The 25,519-nt window shown below is 43.7% G+C and overlaps 1 protein-coding gene across 1 annotated transcript in view; it reads right to left on the reverse strand.

Annotated features, from left to right (window-relative positions):
- Positions 1–2,671: 2,671 nt before the first annotated feature.
- LOC146812537 (actin-binding Rho-activating protein-like) overlaps positions 2,672–25,519 on the reverse strand; it is a 62,826-nt gene continuing 39,978 nt past the window's right edge. The window contains exon 2 of the mRNA XM_085619562.1: positions 2,672–3,767. Coding sequence (XP_085475688.1) covers positions 3,318–3,767 — 450 coding nt within the window. The 3' untranslated portion in view covers positions 2,672–3,317. The remainder of the gene's footprint in view (positions 3,768–25,519) is intronic.

The following is a 25,519-nucleotide window of genomic DNA, read 5'->3' on the forward strand; positions in this document are numbered from 1 at the left end:
ACCACCTCCTGTTTCCATACCCTCAAGACCCTCAAAACAAAAAAACTTCAAATGACTTCCAATCAACACACGCAGACCATTTCCCAAACCCTCATCACCAGCAAGATGGACTAGGGCAATGCACTCTATACCGGCATCACCACCCCACTGACCAGATCATACAAAAAAGCAGTGCCTCGACTGACACTCGGGCTCCCACCCCGCACTCACATCACCCCGAACCGCAGATACCTGCACTGGGTCGTGGTTCACAAACGTTCACTCTTCAAGCTCCTCACACACACATACAACGTTCCACATAATCAACGCACTTCTACCTCAACCTTAAGATTAGCTTCAACACACCAACCAGAACACAGCACTCAGCCAGCTTCCTCCTCGCACGCATTACATTTTACACAGAGCCGGATGTCGTACCTTCTCATACGACACTCTAAAAGCCTGGAACAACCTCCCCCTACTCATGAAAGCTGCCTCCGTCCTTGAATTCCACAAGAAACTGAGGATATGGCTGTTTCCTTATGCTCCAGACTCTTACAGCTCAGTCCCCGCTTATTAGTGCAAGGATACCCTCCCTAGTGAGTGATGCGCTCTACAAGTGCTCATAACATAACAACAGAAAGAACCGTGTTACCTGAAAACTTCCACAGGTGCGCACAAAAAGAAAAGTTTTACCTGGGAGGCTGGGAGCCATCAAGCGCACCTACAGAGAGCACAGTGTTACCTGAGAACTATCGGTAGTGCATACAGAATGAACAATGTTACCTGGGAACCACCAGAGTAACGAGTGCAGAGAACAGTGTTACATGGGAGCCATCAAGATCACCTGCAGAGAGAAAGCGTTACCTGGAATCCGCCAGAGTAACATGCACAGAGAATGGTGTTACCTGGGACCCATCAAGGGCACTTACAGAGAGCACAGTGTTACCTGGGAGCCATCAAGAGCACCTGCAGAGAGAAAGCGTTACCTGGAATCCGCCAGACTAACATGCACAGAGAACGGTGTTACCTGGGACCCATCAAGGGCACTTATAGAGCGCACAGTGTTACCTGGGAACCATCAAGAGCACCTACAGAGGGAAAGCGTTACCTGGAATCCGCCAGAGTAACATGCACAGAGAACGGTGTTACCTGGGACCCATCAAGGGCACTTACAGAGAGCACAGTGTTACCTGGGAGCCATCAAGAGCACCTGCAGAGAGAAAGCGTTACCTGGAATCCGCCAGAGTAACATGCACAGAGAACGGTGTTACCTGGGACCCATCAAGGGCACTTACAGAGAGCACAGTGTTACCTGGGAGCCATCAAGAGTACCTGCAGAGAGAAAGCGTTACCTGGAATCCGCCAGAGTAACATGCACAGAGAATGGTGTTACCTGGGACCCATCAAGGGCACTTACAGAGAGCACAGTGTTACCTGGGAGCCATCAAGAGCACCTGCAGAGAGAAAGCGTTACCTGGAATCCGCCAAAGTAACATGCACAGAGAATGGTGTTACCTGGGACCCATCAAGGGCACTTACAGAGAGCACAGTGTTACCTGGGAGCCATCAAGAGCACCTGCAGAGAGAAAGCGTTACCTGGAATCCACCAGACTAACATGCACAGCGAACGGTGTTACCTGGGACCCCTCAAGGGCACTTACAGAGAGCACAGTGTTACCTGGGAGCCATCAAGAGCACCTGCAGAGAGAAAGCGTTACCTGGAATCCGCCAGAGTAACATGCACAGAGAACGGTGTTACCTGGGACCCATCAAGTGCACTTACAGAGAGCACAGTGATACCTGGGAGCCATCAAGAGCACCTGCAGAGAGAAAGCGTTACCTGGAATACTCCAGAGTAACATGCACAGAGAACGGTGTTACCTGGGACCCATCAAGGGCACTTACAGAGAGCACAGTGTTACCTGGGAGCCATCAAGAGCACCTGCAGAGAGAAAGCATTACCTGGAATCCACCAGAGTAACATGCACAGAGAACGGTGATACCTGGGACCCATCAAGGGCACTTACAGAGAGCACAGTGTTACCTGGGAACCATCAAGAGCACCTGCAGAGAGAAAGCGTTACCTGGAAGCGTTACCTGGAATCCACCAGAGTAACCTGCACAGAGAACGGTGTTACCTGGGACCCATCAAGGGCACTTATAGAGAGCACAGTGTTACCTGGGAACCATCAAGAGCACCTACAGAGAGAATAAGCTTACCAAGGAACCACCAAAGTAACAAGCACAAAGAACAGTGACACCTACACTTACAGAGAGACAGTGTTACCTGGAGTCCACCAGAGTAGCATGCACAGAGAACAGTGTTACCTGGCAATCACCAAGAGCATATGTAGAGAGAACACTGCTGCCCTGGAATTGTCCAGGGGCCTAGAGAGACAGCAGTGTTACCTGGGAACCAATAGGGACAAAACACAGGGTTGCTGGTGCATTCAGAGACAGCAGTGTTCCATGGGAACCCCCGGGTACCCATACAAAGGGAACAGCTCGAGAATTCAAGAGTACCTGGGCGCCAGCAGAAGCACATGGAGAGGTCAAGCTTACCTGGCAACATCAAAAGCACAGAGATCGAAAGGCCTTACAGTGGGAAATTCACAGCATGTGTCTTACGTGCAGCCTCAGCGCGATAAGCGTCAATCACCTCTGCTAACTCATGTAATGAAGAAAGACATATTTTATCATGTGCATTTATTTTGGGGAAACAAGATGATAACCTTTTATCTTTGCCCAGGCCTGATCACTGTGGCTGTTCCGTGCAAGTGAATTCAGTAAGCAGCAGCGTCCGGGACTTCCAATGTGGGATGGAAGTGCGCTAACTGTGGTATAGTCCAAGCCAAGGTAAAGCCGAATGCTCAGCACTGCCCACATCACCTTGTTCGCTAGGTTGGGACCTGCTTGACTGGTTCTCACATTGTCCTGTATTCAACTCTGTTATGAGGGATTTTGTTAAATTGTTGCTTCTGCGCTCCCTTCCTCCAATCTTAGGCCATTAGTTGCACTCTAGCACCCTCTTTTGGGCATTTGTGGTAACAACGTAAGGCAGGTAGCTGGCAACCTTAATTCAGCCTTCCCTATGGTTGACATGTCCTCACCACTCCCGCCTGCTAGAATACTGGACTGGTAGAAACAGATGCAGTCCAGCAGATGGGGTCCTTCCATTAAGAGGGCTCGTTCATTCCTCTCCTCCACTGCCCTATCAATGGCATGATAGAAGCTTAGTAAGTCCTATACAAACTTTCCAAGATTTAAACCCGCCTTGTTTCTGAGCTCGACAAATGAGTGCCACTGAATACGGCAGCAGTGCGTCTCCCAGGCTACTAAGTCATTTTATCATCCAGCAGAGTGATCAAGATGTGATCGTGCACCCCCTGCCACAGCATCTCCCCCTCAAAGTCCAGCATGCCATGCTTCCGGGCCCGCAGCAGGATGCCCACCACCTTGTCCGAGACCCTTACATAGTGCTCGAAAAGTCTGCCAAAGGTGACCCGACGGAGCCCGTCCCGGCCCTGCACACCCATGTCCCTGATGACGAGGCACAGCTCCTCCATCTCCCTGCGCACGTGCCGGTGCGCCCTCTGGCCTCTCTTTTCGGTAGTGCTGCCCTCTTTAGGCCGGCCGTAGCCCTTGTCCCCTTTCTTCAGGCAGACGGACATGGAGTGCGCATGGTCGAATTCGTCACTGAAGGGGTTCCTTCGCTGGCTCTCCAGGTGCTCCTCAGACCGGCGCTGCCAGGACATCCTCACGTCCGCCATTGTGGTGATCTTCACCTGGGCAACCGGGGAAATGAAGGGCAATGGATTATGGTCACATTCACCACGATGTATCAGACAAGACTATAAACAAAATGGCCACTGACTACTCAATATGGCCGTGAACATGCTCTGTGAGGTCAGTTGTCAAGGGGCTAAAAGTAAATATTTGTGTGGTGGCAGAATCAGACTGGAGACAGGATAACATGATGCTTTCAATTACCCAACACTTAGTATTTTTAAACTACAATTTTTGATGAATAGCTCTTTTTTTAACCACACATTCTTAGATTTTGTTGCGTGATCCTCTGCTGAGAAGCAACAGAGAGCAGATCCTTGAGTAGGAACATCCGGTGACATAGATTGGTTGCCATCCTGTGTAGGGATAGGGGTGAATGTTACCCAACCAGGGAGCATGTGAAGGCATTTGCAGAAAATGCAGGGAAGGTTGCCCAAATGTGGTATTCTTACACCTCTAGCCTTGAAACAAAAATATGTGTGTGTGTATATTATGTATACATATACTGTCGCTGGTGTTGAGGGAGCTCTATACAGGAGCTGCTTTCCACCTAAACTTGAGAACTACCCTGAGTTCTCTGCTTCTTTTTTGATTGATATCTCAAAAACTACTGAACGGATTTAGACCAAATCACAAAAAGCATGCCATCTGGACCAACATCTAGCTTTCTGCCATATTTGGTGTAATTCCGTTCAGCAGTTCGGGCTGTAGTCATATTCAAAAAATGAAAAATCCCCATAGACTTAACATGGGGAAAACGAGTTTTGGGACCCTCCTTTTTTGTAAGTCCCAGATCACCCCTAAACTTGACAAGTGTGGTGCTAACTGAGGTCGTTGACTTGAGTCAAATGTTTCTTTGTTCCGGGAACATTTACCCCGGCCTTCTCAGGGTCTCACTAACTCTCCCGTCAGCATCCTACACACGAATGGACCAGTATGGAGACTACCCTAGTCCTGTCAGAGATTCCACAGGGTAAATTTATATAGATATGATCCCCCACTTCATGCTGAGAAGTCAAATTCAATCAGAATTATATATTGTACACATATTTATTTGACATTATCTCAGATCATAACAGTTGTGAGGCCAGTAAAGTAAAAATTAACAGAGGTGATTATTATAAATGTGGAAAGATAGTAAATGCTTAATATTTTATTAAGAGCTAACAAAAGTCTAGATGCTATTCTTGCCAATTTTCTATAAGTGTAAACTTAATTCTCTTATGCTCTTCTTAGGTCAGTGATGGTGAGTGATGGTGAATCTTCCATACAGCAGTTCTTGGGCAGGGCACTCACCTGACTGGCAGAGTGTGCACTGGAATCTAAAACTTCCTCCTGAGGGTCTAAAACCATGGAATTTTATACATTGTTTCCCCTTTCGAGATGTGAGAATTGTCCTTGTCACTTCCCTCCGCAAAGATTTTCACATAATATCACTGAACATTCCCACTAGCAAGCGTCAATAATGGTGACTCTATTTTCATGTATCATGCGTGAAGCAATGCAGAGCCACAATGAACCCACAAAAACTTTCTTAATATCAATGCAATGGTACACAACTGTTTGATGTTATCATTCCAGGAGTAAGGATCGCAGGTTATTGGTCATAAATGGTGAGAAATGTTCATGTTTATGACAATATTCTCCTCAGTATAATGTTGACATAAAGTAGACTGATGAAGGTGCATGTATTTAAGTGAGTTACGCGGCACCCCTTTGTGGAGCTCACCATGAGGCAGCCTTGGTACCAGTGAAAGCCTGTGCATCAGAATAAGTAAAAAAGGGAAGACAAAATGGATCATAAATAAAAGTGTTTGAAACCCATAACTTATGTTCTGGACTTAACATATATACAGTGCAAAGGCTTTGATGCTGAGTTTGGCGGTCCAACCGACGGACAGCCATTGCGACGGTCGGGAGTACATCAGCAAGCAGGCGGCACCCCAAAGCCGCATTACCAGTAAACCATTGGGCTGGTGGTGTTGCGACGGCGGTGCCACGGCGACGGCATCCTTCAGCTCATAGAGAGCCTGCAGCACATGCCACCGCCATGGCACCACCTCTTGCACGTCGGTGCACTGTGTACCAAGCACCATGTCCTGCATGGCACACAGTGCATGCATGACAGTGCGATATGAGGGAGGCACAGCATGTGCCCCCATGCACACACCCCATGGGCTACAACACCCTCGGGTCCTGTTTGGGCCACCTCCCTGCCTTTTTGACAACCTTTTCATGGCGGGGTCCCACCATCGGGGTAAGGGAGTTCATAATCGCCAAAGCGGTGCAGGCATTGGAATCACCTCCATAGCCTGCTGTTTTCCTGACCGCCACCGCAGGATCCAAGATCCTGGCGGTTGCGGCGGTCTTGTGGCGGTCTGACCGCCCTTCTCGTAATCAGGCAGTCGGACCAACGAGGAGGTGGTGGTTGGACCGCCACCGACAGTACAGCGGTCTCAAGACCGCTGTACTCATAATAAGGCCCTAAGTATGACAAAAGAGAACCACGCTAAAATTAGTGATCATGATTAAATAGTAATGTTGGTATCTGGTGAAGGAGTAAGGTATATCAGATCAAAAGGGGGAGGAAGAAGAAGCTGTGATCAATTCGGCTTCCTTCCTGTAATCTATTATCAATGGGGAATGGATCACTTGTACCTGTGTAACCAGGGTCAGGTATTTCTGCCGTCTTTAAAAACCCTCATTCACTTACATAGGCAATCGGGAGGTATATCTTGATTCTCCGCCTAATTATAAACGTTACAGCATCATCATTGGGTTTCTTTTGGTACGCTATCCTTCACCTGCAGGAAGATCCACTGGTTATAGCAGTAGTGATCAGTGATAAAAAAGTGCTCAAGTGAAGTGAGTTAAAATTACTTGCATTGCCAGAACTATAACTTTATTCAGTTCGGAATGGAGGAAAGTAAAAACAGTGTGGTGCGTAAGAAGACAAGTTACCAGTCTAACGCACCGAGTGGTTCTACAGCACTGAGTGGGTTAGACTGGTAACTTGTCTTCTTACGCCCACTTCTGCCCACTGCACTTACAATTGCATACTTCTAAGCACTCGTGATGAACAATTAACATTTACACCTTATAGGTAATCTTGTATGGATAGCTATGAGGCGTAAATGAAAAACATTACGGCTGTAAATTATTTTGTAAATTGGGCCCAATGAGTTTGTGCTTGGGCAGTATCAACACCTCTGGCACATATCACTACTATCGACAAGCAAGACTTAAATATATACAATGTATATTTGAGCGAGGGATATGGATTGGCGACAGGAAAATCCTGCCCAAAGACTGTCATCGACGCTTGCAGTGGCACCCTGTTGAGATGTGGAATCGCAATAGATCTCCCATTGAATCAATTTGTACTCAGTATTAGATGATGTGAAATTGGGGACATCCTTGACGATTAGGAATCACTAGCATTGGGAGTCTGTCTGTTAAAATGGAGGAGCTATATTGACAAGTTTGTGCAATCTATGTACCCATCTGGTTCCACACATACAAACAAGTGCAATCTGCATTCAAGAAATTGGAGGGTGCTCATGTCATGATGAAGCATTCCAAGCACCTAGGGAGGCTCTGGACAAGGAGAGTCCAATGACCACTTTTCAACCAAGAGCTGATAGGAGACACGAGTCTTTCTTGATTTGTGGCAGTACTGCTATAAAAAGATCTTCATGGCCAAATAGCTCAAGTCACAAAAGCCATTTGTCAGTACTACCTTTGTAGTGCTGGCTCTAGTGGCTCAGTGGACTGGTGCATCCACTTCAGGGATCTGTGTTTCACTTCATGGCTGCAAGTTTGAATCTCAGTGGGTCCACACAGGAAATGGCCTTTAACAACGCAGGCATTACCATGCAATGCCTTTATCGCCCATCGTTTATCATGCATTGCCTTTACAACACAATTTCTTACCAAGCATGCCTTGACCGTACACATGCCTTTACCACACATACCTTTACAATGAAATGGTAAGTATATATCAGGAAAGTGTATACGTGTGTGTGTGTGTGTATATATATATATATGTGTGTGTATATATAGATATATATATATTTCCCCTGGTTTCGGTGTGTTGCCCTCGGGCTGCCAGACTGCTGGCGGTGCTCGTTGTCAGCTTTACCCCGCGTGATGATATTTGTTTCAAACTGAGCAGCGTCCTTTCTCACTCACTGTGCAGCTGTGGTTTCCCAATATTAATCCAACACACAGACTGATAACATCAATGTGTTTCGGTGCTCCCAGGAACCTCCAGACTTTACAGACACCGCAGCCAGACTTGTCCTTGGCATCCCCAGACACGAACACATCAGCCAACACCTACGAAGACTCCACTGAATCCCCGTGGAGAAAAGAGTCACCTTCAAAATCCTCACTCATGCCTACAAATGCCTACACAAAAATGGACCCAAATACCTCAATGACAGAATCAACTTCCACGTACCCAAAAGAAACCTCCGATCTTCCAACCTCGCAGTGGCCGAAACCTTGCGCAACCACAGTGTCAGAGCAGGCGGAAGATCGTTCTCCAACATTGCAGCCAAGACCTAGAACGAGCTACCGGCAGACATCAGACGCGCCTCCTCCCTGAACACCTTCAGGTAGACCCCCGACCCCCCTCAGCGCCTTGAGACCCTCACGGGTGATTAGCGCGCATACAATTCCCCTGATTGATTGATGTATATATATGCTACTGTAGAATAAAAATTTCAGCAAACCTGATCGAGTGGGCTCGTGGATCTGCTTCTTTTCGTATCCCGTGTGGAATATATATATATATATATATATATATATATATATATATATTATCTACTGGCGGTCGCCAGTAGATAGTTATAGTTAGGACCGTGTTTCCATAGGAAATCTCAAAATTCTATTTTGAATAACTGGTGCCGGTTGACGAATCTTCGCGAAATTTTCAAAACTAATGAGGCGCTCCGCTCAGCTCCTACCCTGAAAGTCTCGGGGGGATTCGTCAAGCGGGGGCCGAGAAAAAAGGGGGGTCCCAAAACGCATTTTCCCCATGCATTTTCCCATAGGACCTTTAGTCGAAGGTACAGCCCGAACGGCTGAACAGAATTACTTGAAATTTGGCAGAGAGGTAGTCCTCAGGTCAGGGATGTGCCTTTTGCATATATGGAGTCAATCTGTTCAGTAGTTCCTGAGAAAAGTGCAGTTAAAAGCACATACATATCTATAGCCGCGCACCGTGCGCGCACCGTGCGTGCACCCTTACGTGCGCGAGCGTAATTCTGATTGGTTGTTACATGTCAGTCAACGTTCGAATCGGTCGAAATCAGGAAGTGTCGGCCGCCATTTTGTTTGTTTTCAGTGCGAGAGTGGAAAAGGAAGGTGGCGAACGTGAAAAGGGGGCAGGGTAGAGAGTTCCTGACCCCCTAGCCTTGGTCAGGGGGTCCCTGAAGGACCCCGAAGGCAGAAAAAACATTTAATTTTTTTTTTTTTAAATCGCGGAGGTGCGCGCACGGTGAAAAACCATTAAAAAAATAAATAAATGTAGTACGTAGTTTCTTGAAAAAAATATATATAAAAAAAATTATAATACATACATAACTTAGCATTTTAAAAACCGTACAAATTCACTGAAAAAAACATAGGTTTCACACTTGTTATAGTTAGGAATTAGCATTTAAAAAACCTTGCAAATTCACTTAAAAAACCATAGGTTTCACACATGTTATAGTTAGGTGGATATTTCACTCGTAAAAAACCAATGAAATTCCCCCGTTATAGTTAGTTGAGATAACTATAACTCGCGCGACCGCCACTCTATCACAAGGATGATGTCATCAGTGATGTCATGAGTGATGCCACTGACCATGTCATGAGTGATGTAATATGTGACGTCATGAGCAGAGGATTGCGGGCGCGCGAGTTATAGTTATCTCAACTAACTATAACGGGGGAATTTCATTGGTTTTTTACGAGTGATATATCCACCTAACTATAACATGTGTGAAACCTATGGTTTTTTAAGTGAATATATGTGAATATAAATATATATATATATATATATATACATATACATATATATATATATATAAATATATATATACACATCCATACATATATATATACACATACATATACAACACACACACATATATATATATATATTATATATATATATATATATATATATATATATATATATATATATATATATATATATATATATATATATATATATATATATATATATATATATATATATATATGTGTGTTTATCTTCAACAAAAGACTTCACAAATGTTCTCGGCCCCGAGAAGCAAATGCGTGTCCAGGTTTGGACCTCCATTAAAATGCAAAAGAATACTTGTCCAAAGGATTCGGGACAAAAATACACACACTCCGAACACGTAGTTGCAGAATCAGTTTAATAGAATCAGTTTAATAGAGCAGCAAGCTATATAAATATATATATATATATATATGCTACTAGCGGTTGCCAGTATGTAGTTTTAGCTAGGGCCGAGTTCCCATGGGAAAAGCGTTTTTTGTTTTGCCAATATCTTTGGCACCGTTTCATGAATCCTCATGAAATTGTCAAAAGAAATTTGCCACTCCTTCATAGCCAATAGGTCTCACTTTTGGGACCTTATAAGTATTTAGTTATGCAGCACAATATCCTTGGTGCAACAACATCAACTGTTGCATGAGTAAACACTTATAAGGTCCCAAAGGCGAGACCTATTGGCTATGCTAATGCTTGTTTTCTATTTGATGGAAAGGTTTAGGTCTTCAAACAACACCAGTTAGTGGTGTGCTGCACAAAGGGCCGAGGGCAGCGATGAGGCTAGGACAAGGAGGCTGTGCCCGAGACTTGCCTATTGCTTGTAACATGGAAAGGGTTCAGAATATCTGCATTCATCTGTATTTTATTAATCCCACCAAAACATCAGCATGAAGAATCCCAATAAACATCTGCATCAACTCACATACCTCAACCACACCCCCACCCCACTAATGTTAACACCCAACTGCTATTTATTTCATCTACCCCAAGGACTACCCTGAGTCCACCTTCGGAGCACTTAATAAAAAAACATATTTCGGAGGGGTATTCTTACGTGCCAATCGGCCAACATACATACTGTGAGGTTAAAACAAAATGCACACGGATACATAAGAACATGTGGCGTCAGCAGCAAATAACATTATTTAAATAAAAGCAGCACGCATTTAAAAGTAAATACAAATCATGTGGCATTTAGGGGAGATTTCGACATGCCATCCCTGTGTTCTCAGGTGGCTCTGTGTCACCTCACGGTCAAAATAGTACTTCCGAAACATCAGGAATTGTGGCACAAAAGGGGGAAAAGGAACACCCACATCCTTCCATGAAACTTGCACTTGCATATATACATACATACACACATATACACATACATATACACTTAGAAATATAATTTGTAAAAGAATAAGTGCCAGGGCTCTCGGTAGGTGTCCACTGCAGCTTGCAGCACATATTGCCCCTGCCATGCTGCCAAGGACAGTAACAACACAACTACTAACGATCACGCTCTTACAAGTGTGACAATCAGACTATTACATGCCCCTAAAGCTATAAGAATGACTGGGGCAGCAGATAACAGTCATTTTTAAAGTATATTTAATTAGTAATTAACTGCTGCTGTGGGCATCTGTAAATTATATATATATATCTACATATATATATATATATATACACACACACACACACACAAATACACACGCTTACTAGTGTTGCTCATAACTTATCATAAGCTTCTGTCCTTACATATTACCTGCAGTCGTGTCAATTTCTAGGTGTTCACCACAGCTCCAAAAATATAATTTGCTACTGAAAGCAGAGAGGGGCAGTTTCTTCTCAGCCCAATGTCCTGCATCTCTGCTCTGAAAAAAGAGTCTTCCACAAACAGTTGTGAAGCATCGTCACTACTTTCCTGCAAATAATATATAATTTTTTGTGAGTAATTCTTATATTTATAAATAATGACCGAGTCTATTGCCTCCGCACTGGGAGGGGTGGATGTGGTCTGGTGGGGCCAGTGCCCCAGCTGTAATTGCCCTGCCCCCCAACCCCCTGGTGCCGGACCACCAAGTGAGAGCTTTGGCACGCAAAAACGTACACTATCCTCTCATCCTGGGTAAAGCGATGTTCTTCTTGTTTGCATTATACATTTTATTTTCTCTTGAAATCCCTTAAAAAGTATTTGATTTTTCCAAGATGCCTTTCTCTAGGATTTTCATGTAACATGTTGTTCGAGTATAGTGCGCTGTGAAAGGAGTTGTTTCTAGATGTTTGTGTGAGTTCTCAGTGTGAACTTCTCACAATGCACGTCAGTGGGTCATAAAGGGGTTCAAAATAAATGCTCATCCAATCATTGGCACCTCTACAGAGTGCATAGCGCAATAGTCATTTGTGGTAATTGTAAATGTGATGGTATACAAAAGGGTGTGAATAATGTATGCATCTGTCGAAATATTGACACAGCGAAAGTTAAAAAACAGGCGGTACTTACAGGTGAGTTGATAAGTTGTGCGTGGGGAAGGAGCTGCAAGGACATGTGTGCAGGAGAGAGTGAAGGTGTGTGCCAAAGAGGAGAGAGATCAGATGTGAGTTATGCAAATGTAGGGATTAAGAAAGATATCTGAAGAAAAAAGAGCCAAGTGTCTGATCGAGGGACTGCAGAAGAAAATGTGTGGTGACCGAGACAATCGGAAGACCACTACCACTTCCACATACCTCAGGAAGTTTTAATTCATAGTCTGCTTCAAAAGTTTAAAAGACTATATGTGCTTTTGTTTGTGAGAAGAAATATATTTATTTCTCATATGCACATAATAATCACGATTTTCAGTTGTTGGTGCCCCCACCACTTAGGTGTGGCCCCTTGTTTGCCCTATAAATAATAATCCCCCTTAAAGATGCGACTGACTGTGGCCAAAAAAAGATAGAATTTTCCGTGGCGCACACATTCATAAGAAGATGGCAAAAGTGAAAGCAGGGATGCGTGACCGCGCGACGGCAAACACGCGAGCGGCAAAAGTGAAAGTAATTCAGAGTCCAGATGGCGCCTCAGGCGCTGAAAGCTGACGGCTGCGCGCACTTGTGCGTGTAACAGCAAGTTGGTGGCCGGCTGGCGCTGGGTAGCACTTCCAAAACCAGCTTACTAAATGTCTCGCTTGAGACAACGCATGCGCTTGCTCAGGCGAGACCTAAAAACACACACACACAACAAAATTGGCGCATGAAAGAAAAGGATTCAGGTGTAGAGTGAGACGAAGAGAGAGAGAGGAAGAGGAGACAACAACAGGCAGAAGAATTAGCTCGTCAGCAAAAACAAAACAACTAATGTCAACCACAGGGATGTGGGACGAAGGCCAAAAATACAAACCTCGAGAATCTCCTACTACTAAGGCTTGGATAATAGCCCTGGGGTGAGATAAGCGTTTTAGAAACAGTAAACACGAATATGCGTTGCACATGAGGCATCAGGTGTAATGTGGGTGGTAGTTGTGAGGTGCATGATGACTGTGTATTAAGAGTTATGTGGGTGATGTGGTTTGCAATTGTGAAGATTGTAATTGTGATGTTTTGTTAGTGGATAATTATGTGAGAGGTGTGACGGAGTCTGCAGTTGTGATGATGAATGCAAGCTGTAAGGTGGGTAGATATTTCATATTGCTGCAGCTAGGTATGGTGTGGATGTGTTGGTCGGTATTTATAGGTGCAGGTGTGATGTTAGTGGGGTGGTTCATATGTGAAAGTTGTGATGTTGGTATCATTGCTTGAAGGTGTGATGTGATCATAGTTCATTTGTAAGAGGTATGAAGTGGGTGTGGGTGTTGTAGTTCATATATGAGAGCTGTCTTGGTGTTTGTAGTTGTGATTGGGGTACCGTGTAAATAGTGGGTGAGATTTCCTATAGCTGCCTCGAGAGATGTGATGTGAGTGCTATTGTTTGAAGGTGGGATGTCGTTGGGAGGTGTGAGATAAATGTATTTTAGAAGGTCCCCTGTAGTAGAGAGTGGTGATATGAGCTGATTGGATTATAAGTCTGTTACATTACATTTTATTGTGACAAAGGAGGTTATATGAGTTGACAAGAGGGGATTTTCTCAGTGTTTTTTTCGTGGGTGCCTATGGTGTTGTGTCTGCTGAATTAGTGGATGCTGTGGGTTTTATTGATTAAGTGGTATGATGTAGTATGATGACCTAACATTACCAATGGTAATAGATATGTTCACAGAGTATTCTGCAGGAGGATGTCTTGATATTTTAAGTATAGTTAAGGATCTTACAAGTGGTGTGGCAGGAGTGTGCAGACCAGTGACCTGCTGGGGATACTTTGTGGTATATATAGATGAAGTGGAAATGTATTGTGATACGGCTGTGTTGACGCTGTGGCATGGGATTGGAGCCATGGGCACGAACGTGAGCATGGAAAATGGGCCCATTGTTGGCTAGTAGAAACTCAAATGATTGGGGTGCAGAGGGGCCCTCAAAGCCCTGGGCCCAGGTGCAACTGCACCTACTTCACAATTGAAAAGTTACACCCCTCTGATGGTAGACAGTATGTTGTGGAGTTTGCATATCAGGTGTGTATGTGTTAAGTGAAATGCGAGTGGGAGATGTGGAATATGAGAGGTGGGTGAGATGTGTTTGGTTGAAAGTAGAGTTGAATGTGAAATGTTGTCGATGTACATGGTGTCATTTGGCTTCAGTGGATGAAATGTAGGCGTTATTTGCAGACCATTTTAGATGAATACTAAGCACATCAGGTGTGTTGTATGTAATATAATATGGGTTCTATGAGTCGGAGCTGTAAGTGGGTCCCTGAGAAGGGTAGGTGTCATGTCAGTGACAGCCTGAATTTGGTAGGTGTTTTGTGGCTGCTTCTACAAGGACAGTTTTTCAGTGTGAGTGGTGTGATGTTGGCTGCTGTAAATCAATGGTTTTCTTGCAGGTTATGTGAGCATAGACGAGGCAAAAATAAAACAAGTCTTGTCAAAGCCCATAGGTCTGGCTCTTAAGTGAAAGTACCTAGATGCTTCCATCCATGCATCCAATCACTCATGATAAATGTACTGAGTCACTTATCCTGGCACTTAAGTATCTATTCACCCCATCCCTCCATTGACCCATGTTTGCATTCACTAGCTGGCCCATCAACCTACCCACACACACTCACCGATCAAGAAAGAGGCACTTTCAGTTATCAGCCATAAAAAAAATGGCCTTGATTCCTTCCAGTTTGTGTGAGGTGTGAGACTGTTGTCAAGGTCTGACAAAGAGGAGTGCTCCTGTTTGTGTCTGGCTGCTAGTCTATGATGGGTGTGAGAGTACTGTCAGTAGTATCAGACTGCTACTAAGTAAGGGATGGGTATACTGGTGGAATTGTGTGTGGCTATGACACATCTTTTAGTGTGTGATTGCTACTCTGATGGTTGAGTGAGCGCTGTCTGAAGGACAAGACTGCTAGTATGTGAGGAGTGTAGGGATGCTTCTGCTACTGTGTGGCTGCTACTCTGTGAGAGGTATACGTGTGCTTGCTGCTGGGAATGACAGCTTCCCTGTGAGGGATATCAGAGTGCTCTCAGGGTTTAGAGTGTTTTGCTTCATAGGGGTTTGAACTGTTCCCCCTCAGGGTTTTGTTGCGGCCACAGCTGAAGATGAGCTCTGTACATATTTAATGGTGGATATGTCCTACTCTTGAAGCAACACACATTACTAAGTGGCGTCATCTTCCTCCACTTGTGAGCCTTGACAGTGTGCTTTCTCCAAAGAGGCTGACAATATATTGGGAGTAGGGAGTGTTAATGACCCAGGCTGTTCATTTATTCTCTTTTGAAAACCCTTGTCCAGTGACTATTGGCAGGACACCCCAACCTACCAAGTCTCCCACAAGGATCACTGACTTGGTAGGTTTTAATGTTAAAAGTAAAGCGCGGGTGCCGTGATTATAGCAAATGTAAAGAAATAGATGTTTTTTTCTATTTCTTTACTTTTGGTATAATCGCGGCACCCGCGCTTTACTTATAACATCAAAAGTAAAGCGCGGGTGCTGCGATTATACCAAAAGTAAACAAAACAAGCATTGAAAGCATGCGTCATCGCGATTGCGATCGCTCTGAAAGCGAAAGTGATCGCGATGAGGCACGAGTTTTCAAAGTGCTGCTGAAGGCTAGCGGTTCGCGCGTGCACGGTCGTGAGGAAATATGAATTTTTATGATCGATTGTGTCCCCTATCTTAGACCCCAACGGCTCCATGTACATGCTACAAGTACATGTATGTTCCCTCCACTTCCAGCTATGAAGACGCAAATACATATGCGTCCAACGTTAACATGTCCTCTTTCAGATCCACCATGAATGGATCGAATATTCCGTTCCTAAGTATGCCTTGCCACCGTCTTTATATGGTATACTTTTCACGTTTTTCAGTTCTGGCAAGGTAGGCCCTGAATTCTGCCATCGAGCCTTTTCCTGCTTTCTGCCTCTGAATGCTCCAGCCTGGACCTGCATCTGTATCCATGACTTTTGTCTTACTTCCTGCGCGGCTAACGGTGCCTGGCCCGGCCTGTTGCCTGCCAAGACTGTATTCAGCCTTCAAGTTATCTGCTCCGCTCCTCGAGAAATACATTCCTGTCTAGTAGTTTAGGTAAACATCCTTCCAGCTACAGAGCAAAGGGCCCGGCCTTACTGTCTCCGTGCAAGTAACTCATGGCTCCTGTTGCCATGGTAGGCCCATGCCCCCTCGCATCTCATGTAGACACGTAGACGCTTATACACGCACTAGTAGTCAGTATAGGATAGCCTCTGCCTGAGAGACCTTTCCTTCCAGATAATACAGTTCCTTAAACACAAGATATTAGATACGATTTGGGATTAGGTTGTTCTGACATCCCAGACTTCTGTCTCCTCATGTAGGGCTAAATGTCAAGTCCCCTTCACCCTCCAGTTACACGTCAAACACACGTCATGCTACTGCGCGCACATCTCTGCCAAGTATTTCTGCTGACTTTGCAGGATTCACTTATGGATCCACCCACCTGTGTCAACATCAGAATGACGTTTCTAGTACACGCCCTTATGCACGCCTATTGTAACGCTTTTTTTTCATTACGTATGTGTATTCTTATCTCTCTTCTCAGCTGTTACGCCTTCTGCATATGTCTTCACTGTAATGCATTTACTATAAATATGACAACTTGTCAATAAACTATGGCCTCTATCCCTTCCCGAACCTTAGTGGTGACAGAATACGATTGCCTGGTTCGAACCAATTCCTTTGTAAGGAATAAACCCATTTTAAAACCTCAAATACCACGGATTCTGCCTCTTATTTTTACTGAGCTATTCTTATTGAATTTTACCGCATAAATTAAGTCTAGGTAATTAAATTTACCACAGTCGCGTGAACGCAAGCGCTAGGCCAGCCAGCAGCACTTTGAAAACTCACATACAAAATGTCTCACCGAGCCAGTGCATGCGCTGGGCTCAGCGAGATCTAAAAATAATATATACGCGTGTGTGTGTGTATTGATCTGAAAAAATGCAACTTTAAGTATATATACATACACACACACACACACACACACACATATATATAGATATAGATATATATATACTTAAAGTTTCACTTTTTTTGCTCACAGCCATGGACCTCGCAGTGCCAGAATGCAAAATGCTGTGTTGGTTATACAGTGCTGATTTTCTGGAGATAAAGCACAGAACATGTGATCACTTGATGTTATGTCCTGTCCGACCTCTATAGGAGGTGTGACTGTATTGTTTCTCTGCACTCAGTGCTCTTCAGCCTTCTCTTTGGGGATCAGTGATTTGATAATGTGCTGTGTGTGCGCATCAATGGCAATGTTATGTCCGCCGAATGGCCCTTTCTCTTGCCTGTTACATACAGCCAGTGCCGTCTTTCTGGATGGCAGCTTTCTGCTTCGTAAGTATGGGCCACAAAGTCCCACAATGCAAAACTCAACTATTTAAAACATGAGGACAGGCTGAGATATAAGCAGGCCACTGTATCTATGCAACACTGCATGTGCAGTGTTTTCCATGTGATTAAGAATTTAATGTGCCTCCTACCTAATACATGTTCTGCATAAATTGCAGATTTCAACAAAAATATTATTTTCTTTCTAGCTCAAAAGTTTTTGATTGATGCATTCAGATTGTTACCCTTGCACTAATGCGGCCAATCTGTTTTAAATGTGTTTTAAAATTACAAAATAGCAAAAGAAATACAAGAATAGAATGTGCCACATCATGCAGTATAATGTCAATTCCCATGGATATAACACAAGGGAGTAGCCCGAAATATAAAATGGACCCCACTTTGAACTACAGGCTCCTGAGAAAACATTGAAAAAAGATCGGCAAACGAACTTAGTGAGAAAGCAAGGCTTATAAAGCAGTGGGAACATTTAGTCTTGAAATAATAAACACATTAAAAACTACTCCATATCTTACTGCATTAATATGCTCGACAGTTCCTGTAATGTGCAAATTGTACAGCACAACAACTTTAGGCCTGTTAAAGTGTGAGCTTCCTCAGTATCTTGCACTGCATGAGTAACAACTTTGGGTGAAAATGCTCTAACTAGGCTTAAAACCCACATCTGATGGCTGCAATCTGTCATATAGAAACATGTGCAGACAGGGCTTTACATATGATGAAAAAAGTGGGGGCTCTCTAAAAAAGACCATGTAAAATACATTTCTGTGATTCCAATAGTGTGCCAGCCAACCAGTATTTTGGTTTCTCTCTGCGATGTTATTGCATCCAGATATGTAACACAACAACTGATTTACACCTAAAACCTGCCCGTACTATTGGCTTTGTCAATGGTTGTTAGCTGGTTAAGATAAATAAGGAATAACAATGATTTGTTATAAATTTTTAACATTGGAATTATCTCAATTCTTAAATTGTGAGACAGTGAATTAAATATTATCGAGGCCTGTAGAAGGAGTATTTGCCTTCCGTTATGTGCGCTTTATGTTGAATATGTATGCCCTTTTTCTCTGCACCTCTTGTCCATGTGCACATTTTCAACCTCATTTCTTTCCTCTTCAACACCCTTTTTTCACTCTCCCCCGAATGCACTTCCTCGCATCTCCCTCACTTCACAACTCTCAAACATACACTGCACTCACTCACATTTAAGCACTAAATATTTTGACGTCTGTGTACCCCATTCACACACATTTACACAGAATTTAAATTACAACTGGATTACATGACCATTGTTATCTGTGCTCTGCTGAGAGGTCAACCCACTGACAGGCACTTTGCTTTGCCTTCAGCCTTAGTGCCAGAGCTCTCAATCAAAGCACCTCAAAAACACCTGGAATGACTCAAAGTATGTACTATACAAGAGTAATAAGATGCACAAAAAAATTACACAGCTACGCAAATCATTTGTTGTTGCAGCACTTTTCACTTGGCTTGGCTTAGCAGTTCGGGCTGGACTGTTCCCATGAGGAGCAGGATCAAGACTGATTTGCATATGGCTGGTTCGAAACTGGGGTGGCATAGTGACCAAAAGAACGATGGATTTAACCCAAATCTCTTGACTGTGGGTGAAAGTTTGATTCATTCAGCATTCCATCCATCATTTGTTGTTGCAGCACAAAAAAATTACAGAGGCACATGATGAAATAACTAACACTCTTGGGGAATGCAAGATTAAGTAAAATATGTGAAATAAAATAGGTACTAAATCTCTGACATGCATTACCTTAACATTTTTAACATCCATGATTCGTAAATCTATCCATGTTTTTGGCATTAATGTTAAGGGCATGAAGATAGGGACAGTTTTAACACTATACAGATTGTAACTTTCTTTACCATAAGCACATATTTCTCCCTTTGCGCTTGACTCAGATATTTGGATCAACTTCGCAAGAAACAAAAACCCCTGCTCGTCTTTTGGATCAATTTCGCAGGGGGAAATATATCAGTTCCACTTCTAAAGGGGCCAGTGTGCTGCAGCCAGGGTTTGGGGTGTCACAGTGGAGGAGGTTAGTGTGACAATGGGGTTCACCACAATATACATAACACAAAATTAGCATTATAACGCTTACTGTTAATGAGGACAAGGCTTCAAATCACATGTGCAGGCATCCAGTCCTACCATTTGACGAATGGGAAAGGGTGGGATCTATGCCTGTGAATGACGGACGTCTGGACTCACGCAGGGATGCAGACTCTGATGCCCGAAACTGTGACACTGATAGCATCATTGGCCATCACAGGATACCATCATAGACTACAATGATAATGAAGGGCTATAGAAAGGTATGCACTACGTTGTGCATCATATTGCAGAAAGTGCGTCAAGCGAGGTGGGGGCGGGTCGGCAGCCTAGAACATATAGCCCAGACTTAAAAACATCAATATGTTTAGAGATACGATCATATCTCTAAATAAACTGATCTACTAAAAAAACAATTAGAGGTGTGCCTGTAGTAATTTCAGAGAGGCGCAGCCCCAGAGCTCTGATGGAGAAAATGCCCCTGATGTGTGTTCCCAATCATTTCAAGGAAGTTCTCCAGGAACTGTTCCTTCAAGGAAAGTTTTCTTTCTTTCCTTTCCGTTCCTTTTCTCTTTTCTCCTTTCCATTTTTCTTTTCTGCTTTCCATTTTTCTTTCATTCGTTACAACCTATTTTCTCTCCTCACTTATTTTCTTCCTTTTTTGTTTCCTAATTTGCTTTCCTTTTTTCTGCCTTCTTCCTTACTCTCACTATTCTTTGCCCCTTACATAGATTTCCTTTGCGCCTTTCCTCATTCCTCTTTCTATATGCAGCCATGTCTGATTCCATTACTACCTGTTGCCCCACACCCACAACTGCCTCATGTTATCACCTTTCTGTTATTTATTAGCTTCAGCTTTTGTCTTGTGACCTCTGGAATCACAGTTCAAAGTTCTGGAGAGTCATACAGTTCAAGTTAATCTGTTGAGCTGGCACCGCTGCTCAAGCTGGTGTAAGCTGCTTGACTATGCCCTTGCTATAGGATAAAACAGAGGACTTCAAACTGTGGGGCGTGCCACCCTGGGGGGCGTGGATGGGTTTCCAGGGGGGCGCTGATGCCTCTGAAAGTACACGTAACAATGTTAATTTGCTACATTTCCCGGCTGTCTTCATTTCCATGGGGCGGAGGTCAGTGAGGGTGCTGCTATGGGCATGGCTGGGCAGTGTCTGGAGTCTTATGTCTGGCACGCCAGAGTTTTTCACGGGTCTTTAAAGACCATTTGCATATTTACATACCTTTTGAAACTGGTTACCAAGGCTTGTTTTTTTTTCTAGTTCCAGTACCTCCTGTGCCCCACTCTGCCTATTCCTCACATTTGTGTTTTACAATTACTGCTGTAGTGTGAAAATGCATTTAATGAAAAGGAATATAAAGTAGGGTTGCCAATAGAAAAATGCCAGCCATGTGTTGTTTAAAGAGCCTGCAAAGACCTTGTCTTGACACTAAATAGGGTTATAAATAAAAAAGTATGTATTCATTTGTAATGTGACTTTTCTGTCTTTGTTCTCTTTAATTATCAGTCATGAATCATTCAGGCTGCCCTAGAACACAATTAAAGTGCTTTCTATTTATATTTGCTGTTCGAAGTACGCACAGATAAGTGCTGAAAATACGGTTTAGGTGACTGTTTATTTTTGTACCGTCTGCAACATCAAGATAATGAGCTGACAATCCTAAACATAAGACTGGAAGTTTGTTGCAGGATCAGCACATTATTTCTTTCTTTCACCCTCGATCCCTGATTAATGACATATTAGCAATGGTTTAACTTATATCTGAAACCCTACGCCACCGTCAAAAATGCTCATTTACTTCAAGCGATGGGAATGCACCCTGCATTCAGACAACTCACTCCTCATTCTTACCCTTCACTTTCAAACTCATCCTGCACTCACAGCCCATAGTTATGGATTTTCCGCATTTGCCACATAATCCATCATCTGCTGCATAATTTGCAGATTGAAAAATAACTTGTTTCTAGCTCAAACGGTTCAAAAGTTACTAAAAATGCAGCAACACGTGTTACCTCGCAGTGGAAGGCCCTTTCTAGAGGTTGACTGGTCACCTTTCTGTTGCTTTTGCTCTATGTGGATGTTAATGTGGCACTTATGGGGGAAATAAAGTCCAGGACAGTGTTATAAAATTTAAAAATTGCACCTAATGCAGTAATGCTATTACAAAATATGCAGAATTATGCAGCATAATTCGTCTTTGCTTGCTGCAGAATTTAGTCAACCATGCTGCATAATTTGGCCTTCTCCTGCCGCATAATTCCAGTGGCCCTGTTTATAGTGCTATGAGATCCCCGCCTGTGGCAGAAAGCACTGTGAATATGTAAGTCACAGTATTTACATACTCTATGCTAGGCTGCTGCAAAATGATGCAGTGCTTGAGATAAAACAAGTTCTTACAAAATATACTTTTTAGTAATAAGTAATCAAACTGTATCTAATGCAGACATTTTTGTAAGTTTTTCCACTTTTCCAGATCTCAGCTGATAACACCCTCACATTACATCTCAAAAAGAATAAATCTTTGCCACCATGAAGCTTTAAGCAGAGCCACTACAATTATTCAGCAGAAGAGGACCACCTCATGCAGCAGGTTTGACTAAATTATGCGGCAAGAAAACGTCAATTATGTAGCACAATGCGCCACATTTTGTGGTTAGCATTTCTTCATTATTTTGTCATTTTAATTCAAGGTAACGCTGTCAGGGGAACTATTTCACCTCATTAGTACCAGTTTAACACCCAAATATAGCAGTAAGCAACTACAAGATTACCAGTCAATCTTTGCAAAGGGCCTTCCACTGCTCTGGAACAGTTTGTCTTGCTTTAAGTAACTTTTGTCCCGTTTGAACTAGAATCAAGATCTTTTGTTTAAATCTGCAGATTATGTGGCAAATGCAGTAAACTGATAATTATGTGGAAAACACTGCTGCTGAGGAAACTCCTAATTCCAGTGGCCCTAGCTTTAAGTGACTCAATCAATTAATGGCTGGTAAGAAGGCTGGTTTCTTTTTTAACTTTCTGCACTACCACCACACCCTTCGATTTCAGGCAGAGACACCTCAAAGTCAGTAATAACCATTTGGGCAGTTTTTTTGTAAACGCTGAGTCCATGGGGTGGCAGGTAGAAGGCCAGCAGGGTTGCATTCAGATCCAGAGCCCTAATCCTCTCGATCCTTGGGGCCTCACAGTAATGGTCTAGGAGACAGAAGAAAGGAGCAAGGTTCATAGATATTGTCAAAGAGAAGGCCCAGAATAGGGAGCACTGTATGGGCACTCATTTTTATGTTTACAAATGGCCAGAGACAGCTTCTTCAGAGAGATACCCCAAAGAAGGGGACAATATAAGTGTTTTTTTTTTAAAGGGACATTCATTAGTGATGCTGCTTCTGCTGCCAAGTGTGTAAGTGGCCACTGCTGGTTATCATTAAGGAAGCAGATGCAGCAGGACTGGGGCCCAGGGATTTGAGAGGCCCACTGCATCACAGTTATGACTGTCTACCTTTAAAAAAGCGGCATTGGAGCTTATTTTTCATTCAAGCATTAGTACCAAGGTGAGGATCCGTCAAGGTGGGGAAGAGGTTAAAGATGCAGGGGAGATATCCTGCTATTCAGGACTGCAGTTATCATTAGTGCAGCAGGTGTAGTTGCATTGGGGTCAAAAAGTGTGAGGGGCTCACAACACCCCAATTATGAGGAGCAGTTTGTTTGGGATAATATGTTTTTGTTTGATGCATTTGCTGTTTTATAAGTCTCATATTTAGTGTGGTTCATAAGCTACAGAAAAAGTATTCCTGAAATCATCTCATAAGCCCTGCTCCCTGCACACAGCCATGTCCCTCCAGCTCCCCCAATCCTTGCCATAAAGTTTTGGAGGGGGGCCCGACCTCAAAACATTTTGCTTAGGGGGGGCTCAGAGTAAAAAAGTTTGAAGACCTCTGGGATAAAACATGGCAAGCAGCCACCTGGCAGCTCTTCTTGGGCATTATCAAATTTTTATGTCTATCGCGCTGTTCTTGCTGGGATCAGTAAGGATGTGTGAAGTGCTACTGTGTTTGAGGAGCCAGCTGGTGCTGTTCAGCTCGCTCGTGTGACTCCTTAAAAAGTTTAAAGTGCTGTTGTGCTGAGTGTGTATAGTTGGTGCTCACCTCCCGTGTGTGGGAGCCGGTAAACTGGGCTGAGTGTGGACAGTGGGCACCTGATGATGTGCTGCGCCTGTGTACTCGGTGGCGGCTGTGAAGTGATGCTGTGATGGGGGTGTACAGGGGGTGCTGTACCGACGCTCTGTCAGCTTTCTGGGGTGTCAGTGAAGTCATGTCCACTGAATGTGTTAAGCTGACCCCGTGCTGCTCTCCGGAGATGCCCTGTGTTGTGTTGGCTGTGCAGTTCTGGAGCTCTGCTAGTTGTGTGTAGCTGGCACTGTGCAGCCTCTCTGGGTGGGATACAAGTTACTGACAGATTCTATACACCTGGGACCAGATGTACGAAGCATGGGTCGTTTGTGACCGGCAAAATGCATTTTTCCATGTACAGAAAGCAAAATGTGACTAGGTAACTTGTTACTGAATCGCATTTTGCTTTTGCGATTCGGTATTAGGAAGGGGCGTGCTTAGGGCACCCCTTCCTAATACCAAATAACAGTGGTATGTATGAGTGTTTTGCAACCGGGAATGTTTGTGGTAACCCATTCCTTTTTTAATGTGGGCGCCAACATTTTTAAAGAGCAGGTAGTGAGTGGAAAATGGATTGCATTACAAAAACTAAATATTGCGTTATTTAAAAAGCAACCACAGACATGGTGGTCTGCTGACCCCAGCAGGGCACCATCCCTGTGATCGTAGCCATTTGCAATGGGTCGCAAATTGCGATCTTTCTTATAAATATTGGTGAGGCAGGTCCATTTGCGACCCACTGCAAATCGCTAACAGTGTCAAACACACTGTTGTACATCGCAGTTTGTGATTTCCTAACAGCTAATTGCTAAAATCGCTATTAGGAAATCGCAAGCATGCTATTTCATACATCTGGCACCTGGTGTTTTTATCCTGCCTTCTATGATGGGTGTTTGAAGTGTGTCTCTGCTGGTCGAGTCCACTGGTGCTACACTGCATTCTCTGGTGGTTGTCTGTAAAATGCTGCTGATTGGCTGTACACACGTGATGCTAGTCTGCTTTCTTTGAGGTTACCTTTGATGTGCTGGTAGTGCCCTGACAACGCTCTGCTGCCTTCCCTTCATTACTTTGACTCAACAATGGTTCATTACGTACAATGGGGTAGTTGTGCAATTTCTAAGGGGGTCCGCTACAGGTGCTTAATTTGTGCCTGTGCGTTGAGGGTGGTGTATACTGGCATTCGTTTGCGGTGCTAGGAATTATTTTGCATCAACAGAACCAGATCAACTGAAACAACCATTGGCAAGGCCAATAGGTCAAGCTTGCACTTTGCGTCTCAATGAAAATATTTTCAAAAAGCCTGCTACAGTGAAAATGCAAAAAAAGTTTGCTATATGTAAACAATGCATCTATGAGATAAAGAATTTAAAGTGTGACTAGTCTGTATATTTTTAAGATGTGAAATAGCTCAACGTGAATTGCAAAAGTAATTCTCCTAAATCATACATCGAACAACAATCAGCCCAAGGTGAGAGAGTAATACTTCTC

This window comes from Triturus cristatus, chromosome 7 (genome assembly GCF_964204655.1).
Source record: "Triturus cristatus chromosome 7, aTriCri1.1, whole genome shotgun sequence".
NCBI lineage: Eukaryota > Metazoa > Chordata > Amphibia > Caudata > Salamandridae > Triturus > Triturus cristatus.